The sequence below is a fragment of the Myotis nattereri genome, assembly GCF_964212035.1.
Source record: "Myotis nattereri genome assembly, chromosome: 3".
In the NCBI taxonomy this organism is placed as follows: Eukaryota; Metazoa; Chordata; class Mammalia; order Chiroptera; family Vespertilionidae; genus Myotis; species Myotis nattereri.
Genome location: NC_138077.1, coordinates 110,830,923 through 110,854,068, shown reverse-complemented (window position 1 = coordinate 110,854,068; position 23,146 = coordinate 110,830,923). Strand labels below are relative to the sequence as shown.

General features: G+C 38.2%; 1 protein-coding gene across 1 annotated transcript in view; it reads right to left on the bottom strand.

The window, feature by feature from the left end:
• Positions 1-20,430: 20,430 nt before the first annotated feature.
• LOC308515452 (phospholipid scramblase 2-like) overlaps positions 20,431-23,146 on the bottom strand; it is a gene marked incomplete at both ends in the record, with an annotated part of 90,875 nt that continues 88,159 nt past the window's right edge. The window contains one exon of the mRNA XM_081086032.1: positions 20,431-20,502. Coding sequence (XP_080942158.1) covers positions 20,431-20,502 — 72 coding nt within the window. The remainder of the gene's footprint in view (positions 20,503-23,146) is intronic.

Sequence of the window (23,146 nt, the reverse complement as noted above, 5' to 3'; positions counted from 1 at the left end):
TCTGAAGAAAGAAGAACAAAACTGGAGGCATTACCTTTTCAAATTTCAAACTATATTACAAAGCCATAGTAATCAAAAGAGTATGGTGTTGGCATAAAATCAAACACATAGATTAACGGAACACAATAGAGAGCCCATAAATAAACCCACACATATATATTCATTTGATATATGACAAAGGAGCCAAGAATATATAATGAGAAAAGGACAGTCTCTTCAATAAATGGTGCTGGGAAGACTGTATTACAACATTCAAAAGAATGAAACTAGACCTCTATCTTATACCATATACCAAAATCAACTAAAAATGGATTAAAGACTTGAATGTAAGACCTGAAACCATAAAACCCCTAGAAGAAAACACAGAAGGTAAGCTTCTTGACGTAGGTATTGGCAATAAATTTTTGTATTTGACACCAAAAGAAAAAAAATTTAAGTAGTATTTTATCCAACTAGAAGTTTCGTAAAGGAAACCATTGATAAAATAAAAATACAATGTACGAAATGGGAGAAAATATTTTCAAATCATATATATGATAAGGTGTTAATACCCAAAATATATAAAGAAATCCTGCAACTCAGTAAGAAAAAACAATTGATTAAAAAATGGGCAGAGAAGAAGAGGAACCAAGATGGCAGCATAGGTAAACGCCTGTACTTGCTGCCTCCCACAACTACATCAAAATTACAACTAAAATACAGAAACAACTATCATCCAGAACCATGGGAAAGCTGGATGAGTGGAAGTACTACAACTACAGAGGTAAAGAAGAAAATGCATTGAGACTGGTAGGAGGTGCAGAGGCGCAGAACGAGCTGGTCCGGCACCCATGTGTCACTTTGCTTTTTTTAATTGGGAGGGAGATTGCCTCTTTGGAAACCAGCCTCACACCAGACCCCAGCCCAGGGTTCTAGAGTTGGGGAAAGAAGTGCCTATGGGCAGTAAGAACTATGGACTGTAAAAACAAGTGTGGATTATGGCTGAGTGACACACAGGCTGTTGGAGACCCAGCTGCTCCTCTTAAAAGGCCAGCACTGCCACCTGAATTTAAATGCTCCCACTTGCTTTGAGCTCCATGCTGGGCAAGGCGCCGGGGGACCCAGAAACATATGGGGAGAAACTGGACTGTCTGGCATCAGGGCAGGAATGCGGGGGCAACTTTCTTCCTGATGGAGGTACTCTCAGTGGTCATTGTTCCCATGCTGGGACCTCCCCAGTTCTGACTTTGCACTTCCTTGGAGATACAAGAGCTAGTGCACCCATTAGTCAGTGTGAGACCATACAAGATTACAACTCTTCACATCCATAAGTGACACACTCAAGGGGAAGACTCAGTGAGCACCAAAGCCCCACTGAAGCAATCCTGCTCCTTCATAGCAGCTCTCCCACTGTATTCACAGCTGCCCTCCACATCCAATTGTCCTAGAGGTTAATTCTTCCCGGTTATACCAACAGCAATCAAGGCTCAAGTATAAGACTGAGCACACAGCCCACAAAGGAGTGCACCAAGAGTGGCCACTTCAGGTGACTGGGGAAGCTGATCCACTGGGCCCTGTAGGGCACCTACTACACAAGGCCGCTCTATCAATTCAAGGAGACTTAGCAGCTACCCAATACGTAGAAACAAACACAGGGAAGTATCCAAAATGTGGAGACAAAGAAACATGTCACAAATGAAAGAAATGGAAGAAAGCAAACTACTGGATATAGAGTTAAAAACCACAGTTATAAGGTTACTCAAGAATTTTCTGGAAATCTCTGAGGAACTTAGTGAGACCTTCAAGGATCTTAGTGAGAATGCCAAAAAAAAAAAAAAAAAAAAGGAAAAGGAAAAGGACCAGCCAGCAATTAAGCATACACTGACTGAAATAAAGAATAATATACAGGGATTCAACAGTAGACTAGAGGATCCCAAGAATAAAGTCAATGATTTGAAATGTGAGGAAGAAAAAAACATCCAACAAGAAGAGCAAAAACAAAAAGAATAAAAAAATATGAAGATAGGACAACTTCAATGTACCAACATCCGAATTATGGGGGTACCAGAAGAAGAGAGAGAACAAGATATTGAAAACCTATTTGAAGAAATAATGACAGAAAACCTCCCCTACCTGGTGAAAGAGACTTACAAGTCCAAAAAGTGCAGAGAACTCCAAACAAGAGGAATCCAAAGAGGACCACACCAAGACACATCATAATTAAAATGCCAAGGGCAAAAGACAAAGAGAGAATCTTAAAAGCAGGAAGAAAAAAACAGTCAGTTACCTACAAGGGAGGACCCATACGACTATCAGCTGATTTCTCAACAGAAACTGTGCAGACCAGAAGGGAGTGGCAAGAAATATTCAAAGTGATGAATAGCAAGAACCTACAACCAAGATTACTCTACCCTGCAAAGCTATTATTTAGAATTGAAGGTCAGATAAAGAGCTTCACAGACAAGAAAATGCTAAAGGAGTTCATCACCACCAAACTAGTATTATATAAAATGCTGAAGGGTATTCTTTTTTAAAAAAATATATTTTATTGATTTTTTACAGAGAGGAAGGGAGAGGGATAGTTAGAAACATCGATGAGAGAGAAACATCGATCAGCTGCCTCCTGCACACTTGATCAGCTGTCTCCTGCACACTCCCTACCTGGGATGTGCCCGCAACCAAGGTACATGCCCTTGACCAGAATCGAACCTGGAACCCTTCAGTCCACAGGTTGACACTCTATCCACTGAGCCAAACCGGTTAGGGCTGAAGGGTATTCTTTAAGAAGAGGGAGAAGAAAAAAGTAAAGATAAAAAATTATGAACAACAAAGTGACAACAAATACATATCTTATCAACAAGTGAATCTAAAAATCAAATGAATAAAGAATCCGATGAACAGGATAAACTGGTGAATGGAATAGAATCAGGGGCATGGAAATGGAACAGACTGGCGATTCTCAGAGGGAAGGGGGTGCGGGGAGCCTGCGGGAGGAGATTAGACAAAGATCTTATATGCATGTATGCAGTGCCTATGGACACAGACAATAGGGTGGTGAGGGCCTGGGGTGGGGTGGGAACCTGGTGGAGAGGAGCTATAGGGGTGGGGGGAAGATGGACATCTGTAATAATCTCAACAATAAAGATTTTTTTAAAAAAAGGGCAGAGGATCTGTATAAACATTTTTCAAAATAACACATACAAATGGTCAACAGGCATATGAAAATCTACTCAGCATCACTAATCAAGTAGATGCACATCATAACCACAATGAGATATCACCTCATACCTATTAGAATGGGCAATTCAAAAAGACAAGAAATAACATGTTAGCAAGGATATGGAAAAAAGGAAACCCTTGTGCACTGTTATTTGGAATGTAAATTGGTATGACCGCAAAGAAAAACAGTATGGAGATTACTCAAAAAAAAAAAAAAATACCATATCACCTAGCAATTCCAGTTCTGGGTTGTTGTTTTTTCTTTTAAAATCAAAATTATTATCACCATATATTTTGAAATTTAGCTTATTTTAAATTTACCAAATGATACAAGAATACACTGCTAAAAAATTCCAGGTACACTAATAAACCTGAAGTTCCCTTTAGAAAATCCTAATTTCAGTCTCCTTCCAACGTAAGTACACAATACTAGCCAGATTTTTATTATTTTCATTTTTTTGTTAATCCTTACCCAAGGGTATTTTTTCCATTGATTTTTAGAGAGAGTAGAATGAAAGAAGGAAAGGTGGGAGGGAGAAACATCAATGTGAAAAAGACATATCAATTGGTTGCTTCCTGCATGTTCCCCAAATGAGCTGGGCATCAAACCTGCAACCCAGGTACCCCAGAACAACGATCTAACCACTTAGCAACAACAGCCAGGGCACTAGCCATATTTTTAGATGTGTGTATTTTATACAACTACAAAACAGTTCTGGATATTTATCCAAAGGAACACATCATTATCTTGAAAAGATATAGGCATGCCCATGTTTATTGCAGTGCTACTTAAAATAGCCAAGACATGAAAGCAACCTAAGTATCCATGGACAGATGAATGGGTATGAATGTTATATGTATGCAGGGTGGGGTAAAAGTAGGTTTATACTTTGTGAGTTCTGTGAGTATATTAAACACAGAGTTTACTCTTTTATTATTTTTTATTACTACATTATTTTTCATATGAACAACTATAAGTTTACTTTTGCGTCACCGTGTGTGTGTGTGTGTGTGTGTGTGTGTAATTATTCAGCCATAAAAAAGAAAGCAATCCTACTATTTGCAACAACATGGATGAACCCTGAGTGCATTATGCTAAATTAAATGAGATAGAGAAAGGCAAATACTATATGCTCTCACTTTCATGTGGAATCTAAACAAAAATAGAATTTATGCATTGATAAAGAAAACAGATTTTTGATTTCCAGAGGTCATGGTTAGGGGATTGAACAAATAGGCGAAGGTGGACTGATGGTACAAACTTCAAGTTATAAAACAAATAAGTCCCGGGATGTAATGTACATCATGGTGAGTATAGTTAACAATACCGTATTGTGTATACGAAAGTTCCTACTTTTCAGAGTAAGTCTGGAAAGTTCTCATCACAAAGAAAAGAATTGTAATGTTATGAGGTGATAGATGTTGATTGAATATTGTGATAAACTTTTTGCAATATATACACACTAGAGGCCTGATGTATGAAATTCGTGCAAGGGGCTCGGCCCCCTGCCCCGCTGGCAGCTGCCTCTGCCTCAGCCCTGCCGCTGTGGCTTAGTCTGGAAGGTTTTCTGGTCTAATTAGCATATTACACTTTGATTATTTAGATATAAAATCATATTTATACTAAATCTAATAAAATATTATTTATTAATTATGTTTCAATAAAACTTGGGACACATTACTTCACCAAGTGCTGTCCTAAAGGATGTGTCAAGATTCTGGTGATGCTGTGACTTACTGCATCCTATCAGATGGTACTCAGTTACACTTTTCCCACTACTGAAGATGAACACTTCAATCACCTGATCACTAGGCTCTGCTGTAAAAGTTACTCTTTCACCTGGCTGGTGTGAATCAGTGGTTGAGCATCCACCCATGAACCAGGAAGTCACAGTTGAATTCCCAGTCAGTGCACATGCCTGGGTTGCATCCCGCCCCTGAATCCCCAGTAGGGGGCGAGCAGAAGGCAGCCGATCAATGATTATCTCTCATCATTGATGTTTCTTTCCCTATCTCCCTTTCCCTTCTCTCTGAAACTAATAAAAACATATTTTTTTAAAAAAGTTTCTCTTTCCCTCTTTAAAATTAAAAGAATATTGTGAGGATGTAATTTGAAATTATATGTATGTTTTACTCATCAATCTTTTAATTTATGCATTTCTATCAGTAGGGATGTGTGGTGTCCTAATTTATTCAATAGGTAATGATCTCTTCCTATAAATATTTTGCTGCTCATATTTCCTTAATTTTCCTGATGGGAGCCCTTTCAATTTGGTATCTTCACCCCTTTAATACCCCACCATTATTCCTTGAACATCTCCTTGGCTTTTCCATAAGTTTTTCGAGATTCATCTTATACTTGTGCCTGACTCATTTCTGAGTATGACCAGAGAGTCCAATTCTAGTGGAGAATGGTATTTAGACCCAAGATCTAGGACTTGGTGGGCAGACAATGATTTGAGATATGCTTTTTCTTTATTCTCTTCAGGGTAGAAAAGACAGGGAAATGGAGCCCCTGTTCTGAGTCCATGACACCACATCTCTATATGTCACATCATTCTGAGGTAAGACTCCCCTCAAAGGCAGGCGTAGAAAATGGGAGCAAGGCATTAAGCACTGTTGTAGGATTTACCTTTTTTGTTTCACATCGTTTGGTCCTTTTAAATGCCTGTGATTACAGTACTAAATTGATTAAGCACTTTTGGTGAGGTAAGAAAAAATGAGCTAGTCTGGGGACAATCATGGACATTAGGCCGTAGAAACCATTCTACTAAGGCCTAACAGTGTCTGCATAGGGAAGGCATGTAGTAATTGTTTTATAAAAAATAATCATAAATAGGCATTTTAATGAATTTTTCTGATATATGCTAAATCTATTCACCTAGAGAGTGTAGTCTGTACTTTTTTCAAATAAGTTTTCTTACTTTTTATTTTATTATTATTCTCTTGGCTCCATTGATTTCTGCTTCTGGAATTCCTGCTGTGCGTAAATTGAAGTTGATGTATTTGTTCATCCAGAATTACCTTTCTCTCTGTACATTGTGTTTATCTGACTTCTGGAAGAATTTTGAAAATATTTTACTTTCTTGTGTTATCTTTATAATTTATGCAATAATTTTTCTTCATTACAATTTGAAATGTGGTAATAATATTTTTCAAATTCATTAAAATGGTATTACAGCAGAGCATTCCTTTTTCTGAATAGCCTGTTCCAGAAACAAATATGCAATGTTCCCTCAAACCTCATTGAGATTATTAATTTTCAGACATTTGTGGCAATTCATGATAATTTTTTCATTTAAATTCTAATTTCTCATGTTTGAGGATTTTTCTCTTTGTAAATATTTAATGAGATTTGTTGAATATTTGAACTTAAATGGATTCTGAAGAAACTATGTAGCTCAGATCTTCTTCACATAGTTGAAGAAGGGTGCACCTGTTTATATTGGTTGCAGTTTTATTTTGCTAAATAAGAGTTGCTGGATCCAATACAAAGAGGGTGAAGGCAGGAGGGAGTGAATGAAAGCAAGATGTAGCTGTCACAGAGATAATCTCAATACCTTTCGTCTTATTTTGAGTATGTGTGGTACCAGATAGATACCCTGGAAAGCCCTCTCCTTCTTCAACTGGCATAAATAATGCCACTAGGATCCTGCTATGCAAGGACCTCACTTTACCTGGCATGCTTGTCTGTACCAACTACAAACACAATGTGAGTGCATGGTAACTTTTCATTGGCGTTTGTCATCTGGTGAATTATTTGACTAATTAGACTTAGCTTTTCCTATAGCGCCCCTGACATCCCAATGTTCTCAACATTAGGAGCTAGTGGTGTTGGTTGTATGTTGTTGTTGCTGATGTTTACCATTAAGAGTGGTGCCTATTAGTGGAGTTCTGCTAAAGATGAAAGGGAATCTCTCCCCAAGGCTCTGATTTTCTAAGCACACTTTTCCTTTGCATGAGGGAAATTGTGGGTTGGACTTCTCTCTTAATGCAATCTTCCACACAAAATAGATTACAAAATTTCCTTTAATTTTTAATAGGTAGAACTGGTATTGGTTTTACTAAGTGGTATCACAAGTTTTTCTCTTTTAAAGAAAGTTTGAAAGGGAAAAGGGGGTAAATATGCAGGGTTCATAACACCACCTGAATTGATTGTTCATTTTTTTTTTCAATCAAAAAATACAAGATGGAGAACAAGACAGGGATGTCTGGTTTCACCACTTTTTTTTTTTTTAACTTTGTAAAGTATTTTACTATATTTTATTGTTGACAGCATTACAGATGTCCCTCAATACCCACCCCCCTTAGGACTCCTCCTCCCAGGCCCTGGCCCACCCCAGGCCTTCACCACACTACTTGTTTTCATCACTCTTATTCAACATACTACTGGAAGTTCTAGCCTCAGCAATCAGGCAAGAAGAAGAAATAAAAGCATCCAAATTGGAAAGGAAGAAATAAAACTATCATTATTTGAAGATGACATGATACTGTATGTAGAATACCCTAAAGATTCTTCCCCAAAATTACTAGAACTGATGAATGAATTCAGTAAAGTAGCTGGATACAAAATAAATATCCCAAAATAAGTTGCATTTCTATACAACAATGAACTATCAGAAAGGAAAACTAAGATAATGATCCTATTCATAATTGCTCCAAAAATAATAAAATACCTAGGAATAAATTTAACAAAGGATGTAGAAGACCTGTACTCAGAAAATTATAAGACACTGAAGAAAGAAACTGAAAATGATACAAATAACTGGAAGCACATACTGTTTTCATGAATAGGAAGAATTAATATCATTAAAATGTCCTTACTAACCAAAGCAATCTAGCCAAAGCTACCGATGGCATATTTCACAGAACTAGAACAAATATTCTAAAAATTTATGGAACACAAAAGACCCTGAATAGCAACAGTGATCTTGAGAAAGAAGAATAAAGTTGGAGGAATCATGCTACCTGATATCAAGCTATAATACAAGGCCTAAGTAATCAAAACAGGATAGTTCTGGCATAAAAACAGACATATAAATCAATGGGACAGAATAGAGAGCCCAAAAATAAACCAATGCCTCTATGGTCAATTAATATTTGATACAAAAGGCTAAAATGTACACTGGAGAAGATGGCGACCGGCAGGAAGGTAGGGAGGGAGAGAGTGTGAGAGCGCGAGGGAGTGATAGAGGAGTGTGTGGACATGTGTGGTGTGTGTGTGTATGAGCTAGGGACAGTTAGATTCTTCAGGTCTTCTAAGGGGCTGCTAAACCAGGCAGTCTTAGACAGTGGAGCCCCGCTCCAAGCTTGGACACTCCTGGGAGGCCAGCGTGGGCACAGAGATCATGCCATCTTGAGAAACAGAGCTGCTTAATACTAGGATCCTGGCCTCAGAACCACCCAGTCTGGTCTCAGATGCAAACCAGGACCCTGCAGCCACTGGGGACAAAGACCTGTGACCACAGCTACAGACCCACGGACAACAAGAATCCAGACATCCCCCGGCAGATCTCTGTGAGTAACAGAGCCCACCCTCCTCCCTGCAGGCTCACAGGCAGCGCCATAGTAACTGATAGACCCACCGCTTGCCAGGCCTTAGTGCTGCTACAGGAACTTTAGCCTGGAAACGCGTAAACACCAGGAACTTGTCCCGCACAACACGGGCTACAGGAACCTTAGCCAGGGAGCTAACGCACGAACACCAGGAACTTGTTCCCCGCAGCACGGGTCCTGGGACCCCGATTGTTTGAGCAGGAGGCAGCACCAAGCATCAGTGACTTCTCTGTGTTTCTTCTAACCTGCGCCTGGGATTCCTGATTCCCTGTGCATTCACATAAAGAGCCAGTGACTCCAATTCTTGGTACATGTGCATACAGGAACCCTGATTCTCAATGTGAGGCCATGCGAAGCAACAAAGACTCTGATACTGGATTCTTGGGGAACTCTGACTCCAGGCGCACACTAGGGGGCTCTGATTTTCAACACACTCCAGGGGGGTTTCTGTTTCAGCATGGTGCAGGCAGGGTCCCTGATTCTAAGTTTGCACATGAGCCCATATTGAGTGCTGGTAATGCTGACTCTGAGCGAGCCTGGTTCCCACCAACCCACAACAACCACACATCTTAGTGTCAGAGCTCTTCAGTGACACTAGGGTGGTGTGAAGCTTCCACTGCATATGGCCCAGGCCGATGCAACTCGACGTTTGAACCATCTGGAGATAGTCAGAATGGGGAGACGACCCAACCCCCAGAGCAAAGAAAATGAAGAGTCGCCAAGAAAGGAAATTAATGAAATTGAAGCATGCAACATGACAGAAAAAGAATTCAGAGTAATGGTTGTACAATTCATTCACCAGATGGATGAGAAAATCAACAACTTATGCTAGAATCAGGAAGAAATGAAAAGTGATATAGCTACAATCAAAAACACGATGGAAGGTTTCAACAGTAGACTAGAAGAAGCAGAGGACCAAATTAGTGAGTTAGACGATAAGGTAGAGAAAGCAGCTCAATCTGAATAGCAACTGGATAAAAAATTAAAAAGCAGGAGGAAAGCCTAAGGGAGCTTTGGGACAACATGAAACAAAGTAACATACACATAATAGGGCTGCCAGAAGGACAAGAAGAGCAGCAAGGATTAGAAAATCTATTTGAAGAACTAATGACAGAAAACTTCCCAGATATTGGGAAGAAAAAAGTTACACAAGTACAGAGAGTCCCAAGCAAGATGAACCCCAGAAGACCAACACCAAGACACATCATAATAATGATGGCAAATGTACACAACAAAGAGAGAATCTTAAAGGCTGCAAGAGAGAGACAGAGACTTACCTACAAGGGATCCCCCATCATATAATCAAATGATTTCTCAACAGAAACACATCAAGCTAGAAGGGAATGGAAGGAGGTACACAAAGTGTTGCAAAGCAAAGGTCTGAATCCAAGAATACTATACCCAGCAAGACTATCAATCAAAATTGAAGGGGAAATCAGGATCTTTGCAGACAAAAAAAGGCTAAGGGAGTTTATCACTACCAAGCCAGCAATGCAATAAATGCTAAAGGGAATGCTGTAAAAAGAAGAAATATAAAGGTAAGAAAGAACACAGGCACAACAATAGAAATGACTACAAGCAAGTACCTTTCAATAATAACTTTAAATGTAAATGGACTAACTGCTCCAATCAAAAGACATTGAACGGCTGAATGGATAAAAAGACATGACCTATATATATATTGTCTACAAGAGACCCACCACAGAACAAGGGACTCACACAAACTGAAAGTGAAGGAATGGAAAAATATCTTTCAGGCAAATGGAAGAAAAAAAAACCCTGGGGTACCAATACTTATATCAGGCAAAAAAGACCTCAAAGAGAAGGCCATAACAAGAGATAAGGAAGGCCACTTCATAATACTAAAGGGATCGATACAACAAGAGGATATAACCCTGATAAACATATATGCACCCAATGCAGGAGCACCCAAATACATAAAAAACCTCCTGGAAGATAACAAGGGAGAGATCAACAACAACACAATCATAGTAGGGGACTTAAACACACCACTGGCATCACTGGATAAATACTCTAGAAAAAAAAAATCAGCAAAGAAACAGCAATCCTAAATGACTCACTAGATCAGATGGACTTAATTGACATCTTCAGAATATTTCTCCCCAAAGCCATGGGATATACGTTCTTCTCAAGTGCACATGGGTCATTTTCAAAAATAGACCACATATTGGGTCACAAGCAAAGTCTCCCCAAGCTAAAGAAGATGGAAATCATACCAAGCATCTTCTCAGACCACAATAGCATAATATTAGAAATAAACTACAATAAAAACAATCCAAAAAATTCAAACACTTGGAAGCTGAATAGAATGCTACTACATAATGATTGAGTTACCAATGAGATCAAAGAAGAAATGAAAAACACCCTGGAAACTAATGACAATAAAAGCACAACAATCCAAACTCTATGGGACACAAGGAAAGCAGTCCTGAGAAGGAAGTTTATAGTACTACAGGCCTACCTGAAAAAAAACAAGAAAAAATGGTAGTAAATCATCTAACTCTACAACTCAAAGAATTAGAAAGAGAGCAACAAGAAAAGCCCAGAGTGAGTACAAAGAAGGAGATAATAAAGATCAGAGCAGAAATAAATGACATAGAGACCAAAAAAAACAATACAAAAGTTCAATGAAACAAAGAGTTGGTTCTTTGAGAGGATAAACAAGATTGATGAACCTCTAGCCAGACTCACCAAGAAGCAAAGATAGAGGACTCAAATAAACAAAATCAGACATGAAAGAGGCAAAATATCAACAGACCCCAAAGAAATTCCAGGAATTGTTAAAAAAAATACTATGAACAACTCTACTATAACAAGCTAGACAACCGGGAGGAAATGGACATATTCCTAGAAAAATACAATATTCCAAATCTCAATCCGGAAGATTTTAAAAATCTCAATAGGCCAATAACTATGGAAGAAATTGAAGCCATCAACAAAAAGCTCCCAGCAAACAAAAGCCGGGGCCTGACAGCTTCACAGGGTAATTTTACCGAACATTCAAGGAAGAACTGAAACCTATCCTCCTCATACTATTCCAAAAAATTCAAGAAGAAGGAACACTTCCAAGCTCATTCTATGAAGCCAGCGTTGCCCTAATACCAAAACCAGATAAAGACAACACAATGAAAGAGAATTATAGGCCAATATCCCTCATGAACATAGACGCCAAAATACTCAACAAAATACTAGCAAATCAGATCCAGCAATACATCAGAAAGATCATACACTATGACCAAGTAGGATTTATCCCGCGATGCAAGGATGGTACAATATCTGAAAATCAATAAACGTGATATATCACATAAACAAATTGAGAAATAAAAATCACATAGTCATATCAATTGACGCAGAAAAAGCATTTAACAAAATTAAACCCCGATTCTTGATAAAAACTCTCAGCAAGGTGAGAATAGAAGGATCATACCTCAACACAATAAAAGTCATATATGACAAACCCACAGCCAACATCATAATCAATGGGCCAAAACTAAAACAATTTCCCCTAAGAACAAGAACAAGTCAGAGATGCCCCCTCTCACCACTCCTGTTCAACATACTACTGGAAGAACTAGCCATTGTGATCAGACAAGAAGAAGGAAACAAAGGCATCCAAATTGGAAAAGAAGAAGTAAAACTGTCCTTATTTGCAGATGACATGATACTGTACATAGAGAACCCTAAAGACTCCATCAAAAAAATCATTAGACTTAATAAATGAATTCGGCAATGTAGCAGGATACAAAATTAATGCCAAGAAATCTAAGGCATTTCTTTACACCAAGAGTGAACTTACAGAAAGAGAGACTAAAAAATCAATCCCATTTATCATTACACCAAAAAAATTAAGATACCTAGGAATAAAAACTAAGGATGTAAAAGACTTATATGCAAAAAACTACAGGACACTGAAAAAAGAGATAGAGGAAGACATAAACAGATGGAAGAACATACCGTGTTCATGGGTTGGTAGAATCAACATCATCAAAATGTCCATACTACCCAAACCAATCTATAGATTCAATGCAATCCCCAATAAATTACCAATGGCATATTTCACAGATCTATAATGAACGTTTCAAAAATTTATCTGGAATAAACAAAAACCTTGAATAGCTGCAACAGTCCTGAGAAAGAAGAACAAAGTAGGTGGGATCTCAATACCAGATATCAAGCTGTATTACAAAGCCACTGTTCTTAAAACAGCTTGGTACCGGCACAAGAACAGACATATAGATCAATGGAATAGAATAGAGAACCCAAAAATTGACCCAAACCACTACGCCCAATTAATGTTCGACAAAGCAGGCAAGAGTATACAATGGAGTCAAAACAGTCTCTTCAATAAATGGTGTTGGGAAAATTGGACAGATGCATGTAAAAAGATGAAACTAGACCACCAACTCACACCATACACAAAAATAAACTCAAAATGGATAAAGGACTTAAACATAAGACAGGAAACCATAAAAATACTAGAGGAATGCACAGACAGTGAAATCGCAAACATATGCCAAAGGAATTTCTTCTCTGATACTGCTCCTAGGGCAATGGAAACTAAAAAGAAAATAAACAAATGGAACTATTTCAAATTAAAAAGCTTTTGCACAGCAAAGGAAACCATCAACAAAACAACAAGAAATCCCACTGCATGGGAGAACATATTTGCCAATGATATCACCAATAAGGGTTTAATCTCCAACATTTACAGGGAACTCATGCAACTTAACAAAAGGAAGATAAACAGTCCAATCAACAAATGGGCAACGGACCTAAATAGACACTTTTCTAAAGAGGACATACAGAAGGCCAAAAGACATATTATGACTTGCTCAAAGTCACTAATTATACAAGAGATGCAAATCAAAATGACAATGCAGTATCATCTCCCCCTGTCAGAATGGCTATCATCAACAAATCAACAAATAACAAGTGTTGGAGAGGATGTGGAGAAAAAGGAACCCTTGTGCACTGCTGGTGGGAATGCAGACTGGTGCAGCCACTGTGGAGAACAGTATGGAGTTTCCTCAAAAAACTAAAAGTGGAACTCCCATTTGACCCAGCTATCCCACTTCTAGGAATATATCCCAAGAAGCCAGAAACACCAATCAGAAAGGATATATGCACCTCTATGTTCATAGCAGCACAATTCACCATAGCTAAGATTAGGAAACAGCCTTAGTGCCCATCAGCAGATGAGTGGATTAAAAAACTTTGGTACATCTACAGAATGGAATACTACGCTGCAGTAAAAAAGAAGGTACTCTTGCCATTTGCAACAGCATGGATGGAACTGGAGAGCATTATGCTAAGTGAAATAAGCCAGTCAGAGAAAGATAAATACCACATGATCTCACTCATTTGTGGAATATAGAGAACAACATAGACTGATGAACAGGGACAGATCCAAAGACAGTGAAACAGTGATCAGACTATCAATCCCCAGAGGGAAAGTAGGGGAGGATGGGGGTAAGGGGAAGAGATCAACCAAAGGACTTGTATGCATGCATATAAGCCAAACCAATGGACATGGACAACAGGGGGATGAGAGCATGAGTCGGTGGGGGGGAGGGATGTTGGGGGTTAGTGGGGGGAGGAGGACACATTTGTAATACCTTAACTAATAAAGAAATTTAAAAAAAATGTAACAAATGCAGACACAGGAGAAAATGCAGTGAGCTTATTGTAAACAAGGCCTTTTCCCACTTAAAAAAGATAATAGTTCATTATTTTGATTATTGTAGAGTGGGAGATGCAGATAAGCCTTTCATGTCTCTGAAATAGAATTTTTCTGACCCATATCTCCCTCATTGCTTGCCCTCAATTCTTTAAAAAGAAAAAAAAAACCTTCCTACCTTTTCTTCTGGAATAATTGTAATAATAACTGTAATAATAATGTAATGTGATAAACAGTGCAAGTAACTTTTAAAAAAGAATGTACAGTGGAGTAAAAATAGTCTATTCAATAAATAGTTTTGGAAAAATTGGACAGATATATGCAAAAAATGAAACTAGACCACTGTCTTACACCATACACAAGAATAAAGTCAAAATGGATTAAAGACTTAAATGTTAGACTCAAAACCATAACAATCCTAGAAGAAACATATGCATTAAAATCTTGGACTTTTTTGTAGCATTTTTTTCTCATATATCTTCTCAACCAAGGGAAACAAAATTAAAAAAAAAAAATGGAGTATGCCTGGGTGGTGCTCAGTTGGTTGAGTGTTGACCCATGTAGCAAGACATCACTGGTTTGATTCCCAATGAAGATACATGCTTCGATTATGGGCTCAATCCTCAGTAGGGGGCATGTAGGAGGCAGCCAATAGATCATCCATGTTTCAATCTCTGTCTCCTTCTTCCTTCCTCTCTCTCTGAAATCAATAATAATAAATAATATAGAAAATAAATGAGCAAAGGACCTTAATAAAATACATCTCTAAAGAGGATATACAGATGTCCAATAGACATAAGAGGAGATGTTCAGCAAACCCAAGGAATCAGCCAAAGTGCAGAGATAAATAAACAAGTTACAAATGAAAGAACAGAAGAAATCTCCAGACAAAGAACTAAGTGAAATGGAAGCAAGCAAACTACTACTAGATACAGAGTTCAAAACAATGCTTATAAGGTTGCTCAAGGATCTTAATGAGAGCTTCAAGGGACTTAGTGAGAATTTCAAGGAAATAAGTCAGAACATCAAATACATGAAAAAGTACCAGTCAGAAATGAAGGACATACTAACTGAAATGAAGAATAATTTACAGGGAATCAACAGTAGAATAGTGGATACCAAGAATCAAATCAGTGATTAGGAATATGAAGAAGTAAAAAACACCCAACTAGAAGAGCAAAAAGAAAAAGGAATAAAAAAAAAAAAAGTGAGGATAGTGTAAGGAACTTCTTAGACAACTTCAAGCATACCAACATTTGCAACATGGGGGTGCCAGAAGGAGAAGAGAGAGAGCTAAATATTAAAAATCTATCTGAAGAAATAATGACAGAAAACTTCCCCTACCTAGTGAAAGAAATAGACCTACAAGTCCAGGAAGCAGAGTCCCAAACAAGAGGAACCCAAAGAAGCCCACACTAAGACACATCACAATTAAAATGCCAAGGGCTAAAGACAAAAGAAAATCTTTTTTTTTTTTTTTAGCTAATCATTAAAATAATGAAATTTTTATTTTTATGTACTTGTGTGAAATAAATGTAAAGCTATATTATTCAGTGACAAAAGCAAAGTATATACAAAGATATACACACAGTATGCTGCCATCTTACCTAATAATAAACAAACATATAAATTGACCATACCTTCATTATGCTAACCAGCCAATCAGGAGAGCATGCAAATTAACCTAACAAAGATGGTGGTTAATTTGCATACATAGGCTCCAAGAGGTGGAGTGAAGCCTGACGGCTCAGGGGCCAGAGAAGCGATGGTCCCGGGGTTGGGAGAGCAGCAAAAGTCTCATGGCCCCTAGGCCGGCTCCGGCTGGAGGCCGGCCAGAGCGAAGGCCTGGGTGCTGGGTGCTGGAGGAAAACCGGCGCCAGAAGCCAGGGTAAAGGAAAGCCTATTACATGAATCTCTTCATGCAACAGGCCTCTAGTGTATTAATAAAAGTTATCTCTGACAAAGAGAAAATCTTAAACACAGCAAGAGAAAAACAGTTAGTTACCTACAGGGAGTGACCTTACAACCAGCAGCTGATTTCTCAACAAAAATTTTCCAGGTCAGAAGGGAGTGGCAAGAAATATTCAAAGTGTTGAATAGCAAAGAACCAAGATTACTGTACCCAGCAAAGCTCTCATTTAGAAATGAAGGACAGATAAAGAGCTTCACAGACAAGAAAAAGCTAAAGGAGTTCATCACCACCAAACCAGTATTACATTAAATATTGAAGGTATTTTTTAAGAAGAGGGAAAAGAAGATAAAAAATATGAGCCATAAGATGGCAATAAATACATATCTATCAATGATTGAATCTATAAATCAAAATAGGCCTGGATAGGTGTCGGCTCACAAACTGAATGGTCCTGGGTTCAATTCCAGTCAAGGACATATACCTTGGTTGCAGGCTTGATTCCCCGGGCGCCCTGGTCCAGGCATGTGTGGGGGGCAACCAATTGATGTGTCTCTTTCACATAGATGTTTCTATTTCTCTGTCTCTCCCTCTCCCTTCCACTTTCTCTAAAAATCAATGGAAAATTATCCTTAGGTGAGGATTAACAACAACAAAAATAAAAATAAATGAACAAGCAATGTAATGAACAAAATAAACTAATGAATAAAATAGAACCAGAGGCATGTAAACAGCAATAGATTAATAAATCACAGAGGGAGGATGGGATGGTGGGAAGGAATTAAATAAAGAATTTATATGCATAAATGCATTACCCGTGGACACAAACAATAGGGTGGTGAAGACCTGGGGTGTGGCAGGAACCTGGTGGAGAAGGGCAATGGGAGGGAGGGAAGCCTCTATAATACTCTCAATCATAAATATTTTGGGGGAAAAACAAAAAATAGAAATACAAAATAAAACCACAATGAGATATCACCTCACACCTGTCAGCAATATATATATAAGCCTAATATGCAAATTGTTCCTGTGGGAGTTCAACTGATCGCTTGCTATGACATGCGCTGACTGCCAGAGGGTGGCGCAGAATGAAGGAAGGCCCCGGCCGGCAGCCAGAAGTCCTCCATTGGCCCTGATCACCGGCCATGTCTAGGGACCCTACCCATGCATGAATTTTGTGCTCTGGGCCTCTTGTCATCAATAAATCAACAAACAACAAATATTGGTAAGGATGTGGAGAAAAAGGAACTCTAGTGCACTGTTGGTGGGAATGCAGACTGGTATAACCACTGTGGAAAGCATTGTGGAGTTACCTCAAAAAATTAAAAATGGAACTGTCTTATCACCCAGTGATTCCACTTCTGGGAATATATCCGAAGAAACCTGAAACACTAATTCAAAAAATATATACCCACCCCTATGTTCACTGCAGTGTTATGTATAAGAGCCAAGATTTGGAAGCAGCCCAAGTGTCCATCAGTAGATAAATAGTTAAAAAAGCTGTGACCCTGGCTGGTGTGTCTCAGTTGGTTGTGCATGGTCCTATGCACCAAAGAGACACCAGTTCAATTCCTGCTCAGGGCACATACCCAGGTTTCAGGTTGAATCCCCAGTGGTGTGCCTGCGGGAGATAACTGATCAGTGTTTCTCTTTCATATTGATGTTTCTCTCTTTCTGTCTCCCTCTCCCTTCCAGTCACTTTAAAATCAACACACACACACACACACACACACACACACACACACACACACTTTTTTTAAGCGTTGGTACATTAATATAATGGAAAGGAAATCTGACCCTTTGTGATAGCATGGATGGACCTGGAGAGCATTATGCTAAGTGAAATAAGCCAGTCAGAGAAAGACAAGTACCATATGATTTCATTCATATGGTGGAATCTAATGAAAAAAAAAAAAAAAAAACTAGCAAGCACAGTAAAAACAGACTCATAGATAGAAGGCAGTCTGACAGCTGTTGAGAAGAGGTTGTGGGGCTAGGTATAGGGGATGGGATTGAGCAAAAAAGAAAAATAAAAGAGAAAAAAAACTCATGGACAAGGACAAGTCTGGTGATTTCCTGGGGCAGGGGTCCTCAAACTATGGCCCGCGGGCCACATGCAAATACAAATATTGTATTTGTTCCTGTTTTGTTTTTTTACTTCAAAATAAGATATGTGCAGTGTGCATAGGAATTTGTTCATAGTTTTTTTTTTTTTTTAAACTATAGTCTGGCCCTCCAATGGTCTGAGAGACAGTGAACTGGCCCCCTGTTTAAAAAGTTTGAGGACCCCTGGGGGGGAAGGAGTGAGGTGGAAGAAGGTTATAGGGGGAATAAATAGTCATGGAATGAGACTTGATTTGGGGTGCTGAACACAGTATAGTTTAAGCAGATTATGTGTTGTGAAATTTTGCACCTGAATCCTGTATTATTTTGTTAACCAGTGTCACCCCAATAAATTAAATAAAAAATAAAATATATTATGAAATATGTCATCAATTTTTTATTTCAGTTATTTGATTATTATAAACTAGAGGTCCAGGGCATGGAGTTTGTGGGTGGGTACAGTCCCTAGGCCTAGCCTGTGATCAGGGCCATCTTCCCTGGCTGCTGGCATCCAGCCACGCCCCCTGCTGCCACCCACCCAGGTTCCCAGTTTGCCAACAGGCTATTGGAGCCTTATGGCTGGGGGAGAGGGACCAGAGGTTGGCCGGTCCTGCCTGCTCCTGGCCCACCCCCTGCCACAGGTCATTCTCTGTGAGTGGGGCAACTGGCGGGGCGGGGCCTTGGTCTGGCACAGCCCACATACCCTGCCACCCATCCTGGCTCCCCGTACACCATCAGGTGATCGGAGCCTGACGGCTAGGAGGAGGGACTGAGAGGTCAACCATTCCAACCGCTCGCTGGCCCCGCTACCCACCGCCACCCATTCTGGTTCCCTGTTTGCCATCGGGCAATTAGAGCCTGCCAGCCAGCGGGAGGGAAGAAGAGGTTGGCTGTTCTGCCTGCACACCGTCTCAACTCCCACTATGGGTTGTCCTCTTTGTGTGGGGCGACTTGGCAGGGCAGGGGCCTTGGCCTGGCGCCGCCTGCATCCCCCGCCACCCACCTCCAGGTCCCTGTTCGCCATCTAGGAATTGGAGCCTGCCGACTGGGGAAAGGGACCAAGAGATGGTCAGTGCACCTCATAGTGACTGGTCAAGCAGTAGTTCTGGTCATTCTGCCATTATGGTTGCTAGGCTTTTATTATATAGGTAATAATAGACTACTATTGAAGTTTTTACTCTGTGAAAGAATATGCATATCTATTAACACGTAGAGTTTTTTATGTTCAATGGATGATAGAATGTAGGAGCTAATCATTCCATATTAAAAATTACTTCAAAAATTATAACAATACCCCAGTTTTAGAGTGAGTCTTTAAAATGTGTCCTTCTTTGGAACAGAATCATGTTTTTGTCCACTAAAAACCATAAAAAATTGGTAACTTACTGTCATGTCAGTATGAAAATTTTATTTATAATACCAGATTAGATTATAGAAGAAGTTAAATATAGTGAAAATTCTGAATTTTATTTTGTTGATAATATGTATATTAAGTATTATTTGAACATAATTATAAAGGAGACTAAAATTTTGTTAAATATTTAACTCTTGAATATGCATGATTTGCAAAATAATATTACTTGTTATAAATGAAGTAAATTATAACGATTTAATAAAGTATAATTTTATAAATTAGTAATAATCTATTTTTTATTATAAAAGTGGAAAATAAATTAGACTATAATTCAAAGTAGTTTTGCATAAGAAGTTTCATGTTCAAAGGTAAAATATCCTATGTCATTTCTCCTGAATACATAATGGACATTCAAAGAAAATGTATAAATCTTATATAAGCAATAATACAGAAAATAAACTATATAATTTAAAAGTGAAATCACATACCTGGACTATAGGAATCACAGAGTAATTCACATATTGTATAATTATTTTTAAAAAATCACTGATTTTTCTTTTAGACAGTCCCAATGAGTATAGAACTTCAACTTTTTAGATACTCATTAAAACACTAACACAATCTTGCTTTCAGGAATGAACCCAGTATTTGAGGACATGAATTATTTTCAAAAAACATAAAATCCTAGATAAAAACAAAAATACAGAAATGAGTTTTCAGCAGCAAAACAGGTAATCATTTGATGTAGAAATGCTAAATGTTCTGAGGAAAACAGTAATATGTCTGTTAAATAAGAAAATTTAACTGTAATAATTAAATCTGTGAAAAGTCCATAGCTATATAAGCTCTACCGTCAACACTTTATTTTATTAGCAATTAAATCCTGTAATTCTACTCATTTGTTGATATCTGCATTAATTTAATGATCTGGTAATTTCAATATATTTCCTTTTTTCTAGTTCCCTAGAAATCTTCCTCTTTCAATTTTTCTTACTCAACTTTTTTAGTCCCTCTCTATTAACAGAACTTTTTCTATGACTAGAGATCCATGTAAAATTTTAAAAAAATTGTCATAAGAATGACAGCTTTCTTAAGAGATAGAATGTTTGTGTTAGTTTCATTTGTCTTCCAATTTTTCCACTGTGTTCCCAGCTTATTTTATTTCATTAGTATCAATACAGACCCTACCCTGATGGCTTCAGCCAAACCCTGTGGAATTCACAATTCCTAAATCTATCATTTTCCTTTATACCTTCAACAGAAATAATTTTATCCTTATTGTCAATTACTAGCGATTACACTATTGCAATTTTACCTCTCAAATTCATTTCTCACACAGACACCAAGATTTATATTTGATTTACATTATTACATTATACCTAGCTTAAAATCAACATTTAATGAAACAATTTTAATGAATTACAACTCTATAAAAAGTTGCCTGATCTTTGAAGGCCCTTTAGAGGAAGCCCTTAGTAATTTACTAATAAACCCACCACCACCCCAGTCTCATTTCCCATCAACCCAAACATCTAAGACTCTCTTCCTCAAACACATCATATATTTCACATTACCCAGCTGTTAGTTGAACTGTTTCCACAAGGTTAGATTTGACTTTTTATGTGAAATGAACGCTTATTGGAAAATTTTTTACAAAGAACCTTGGTTATATTAAGATTAATAGAAAATATTAAGCATATCCCAAATTAGGTGGAATACCATAATAAAGTCCCAACAACCCTTTGAATAATCTTTACTGATTAACATGACCAATATTGGTTCAACAATTACTGCACCCCCTATGTCTCCCTGCCCTCACCCCATTATTAAAAAAACAAACCCTGATATACCATTTTATACTGGTTTACTTCAATATGTGCCCCTCAAATATGTGGATGGTGTTTTGCTTTCACACAACCACAATGTCATCACCACAGCTTAAAAAAGACCTTAATTTTTAGGGGAGGTTGGAAGGATGAGCGATAAACATGAAAGGGATTGAGTACAAATTGCTAGTTATACAAATGGTCATGGACATGTAGAGTACAGTATAGGTAATATAGACAATAATATTCTAATAAATATATATGGTGCCAGCAGGGTACTAGACTTATTGTGAAAGTCACATCATCCTATCTAATAAAAGACAAAAAGGGTAATTGACCGTACCTTCGCTACACTTCCCATTGGCTAATCATGTAGATATGCAAATTAACCACCAACAAAGATGGCGGTTAATTTGCATATGTAGGCTCCAAGCGGTCGAGCCAAGCCAAACGGCCCCAAAGCCTGCCGAACAGCGAGGCCTCATGGCCCCAGGATCAGAGGAGCAGTGAAGCCTGACAGCTGGAGGGGGGCTCTGGCCGGAGCCCAGCCGGAGCGAAGTCCTGGGTCCCGGGTGCCAGAGGAAAACTGGTGCCAGCAGCCAAGGGAAGGGAAGGCCTATTGCACAAATCTCTTCGTGCAACAGGCCTCTAGTTAAGTATATAAATGTCTAATAAGTATATTGTACACCTGAAACTAATATAATATTGTATGTCAACTATATTTGAAAAATAAATTTAAAAACTTTTAAAGTTAAAAATAAGAACCAAAAAAATTCAACCTTAATTCATTATCATTAAATCGCCAAGGTTCAAATTTCCCTAAATGCATTGTAAATGTTTTTTAAATTGATTTATTCAAATCAATATGCAAACATGGTCAACAAATTTTACTAGGCTGAATTTTATTTTTATCTTTTTATTTTCCTGACATTTATTTGTTGAAGGAACTGGATCCTTTTGTTGTAAATTCTCTCATGTTTTATCTTTTTTTCTGAGTGCATCCCCAAATAAATATTTCAGATATTCATTTAGTGGTTCCAAACCATGCTTGAGTGATTAAACCAGTGGTGCCAACCAGTAGTCCGCGAGGTTTGTGAGGTCTGAAAGGTTAACAGCTTAAAGCTTGGTCCCATCTCCAGAGATTTTGATTCACTATTTGGGTGCAGTCTTGATACAGGGAGTTTAAAAAGCTACCCAGGTGTTTTTATTGTGCAGCTAAGTTTGAGAACTGTTGCTCTCTCCCAGGTGTCCTTGATTTTGACTGCATATTGAATCACCTTCGGAGCAAAACAACAAATGTGTGAGCTTCTGACTTAATAGAATGGGGGTCTGATTTGGTACTTGAGGTTTTTAAATTTTCCCTAAGTCATGGAAGACAAGTGTAGAATCACTGCTTTATCCCATGTGTGTCAACTGGCAGTTCCATCTGATGGCCGGATTGGATGCACTTTTAAGCAGTTTTCACTTAAATAGTAGAGCATTTAATTTAATAACGAACCAGG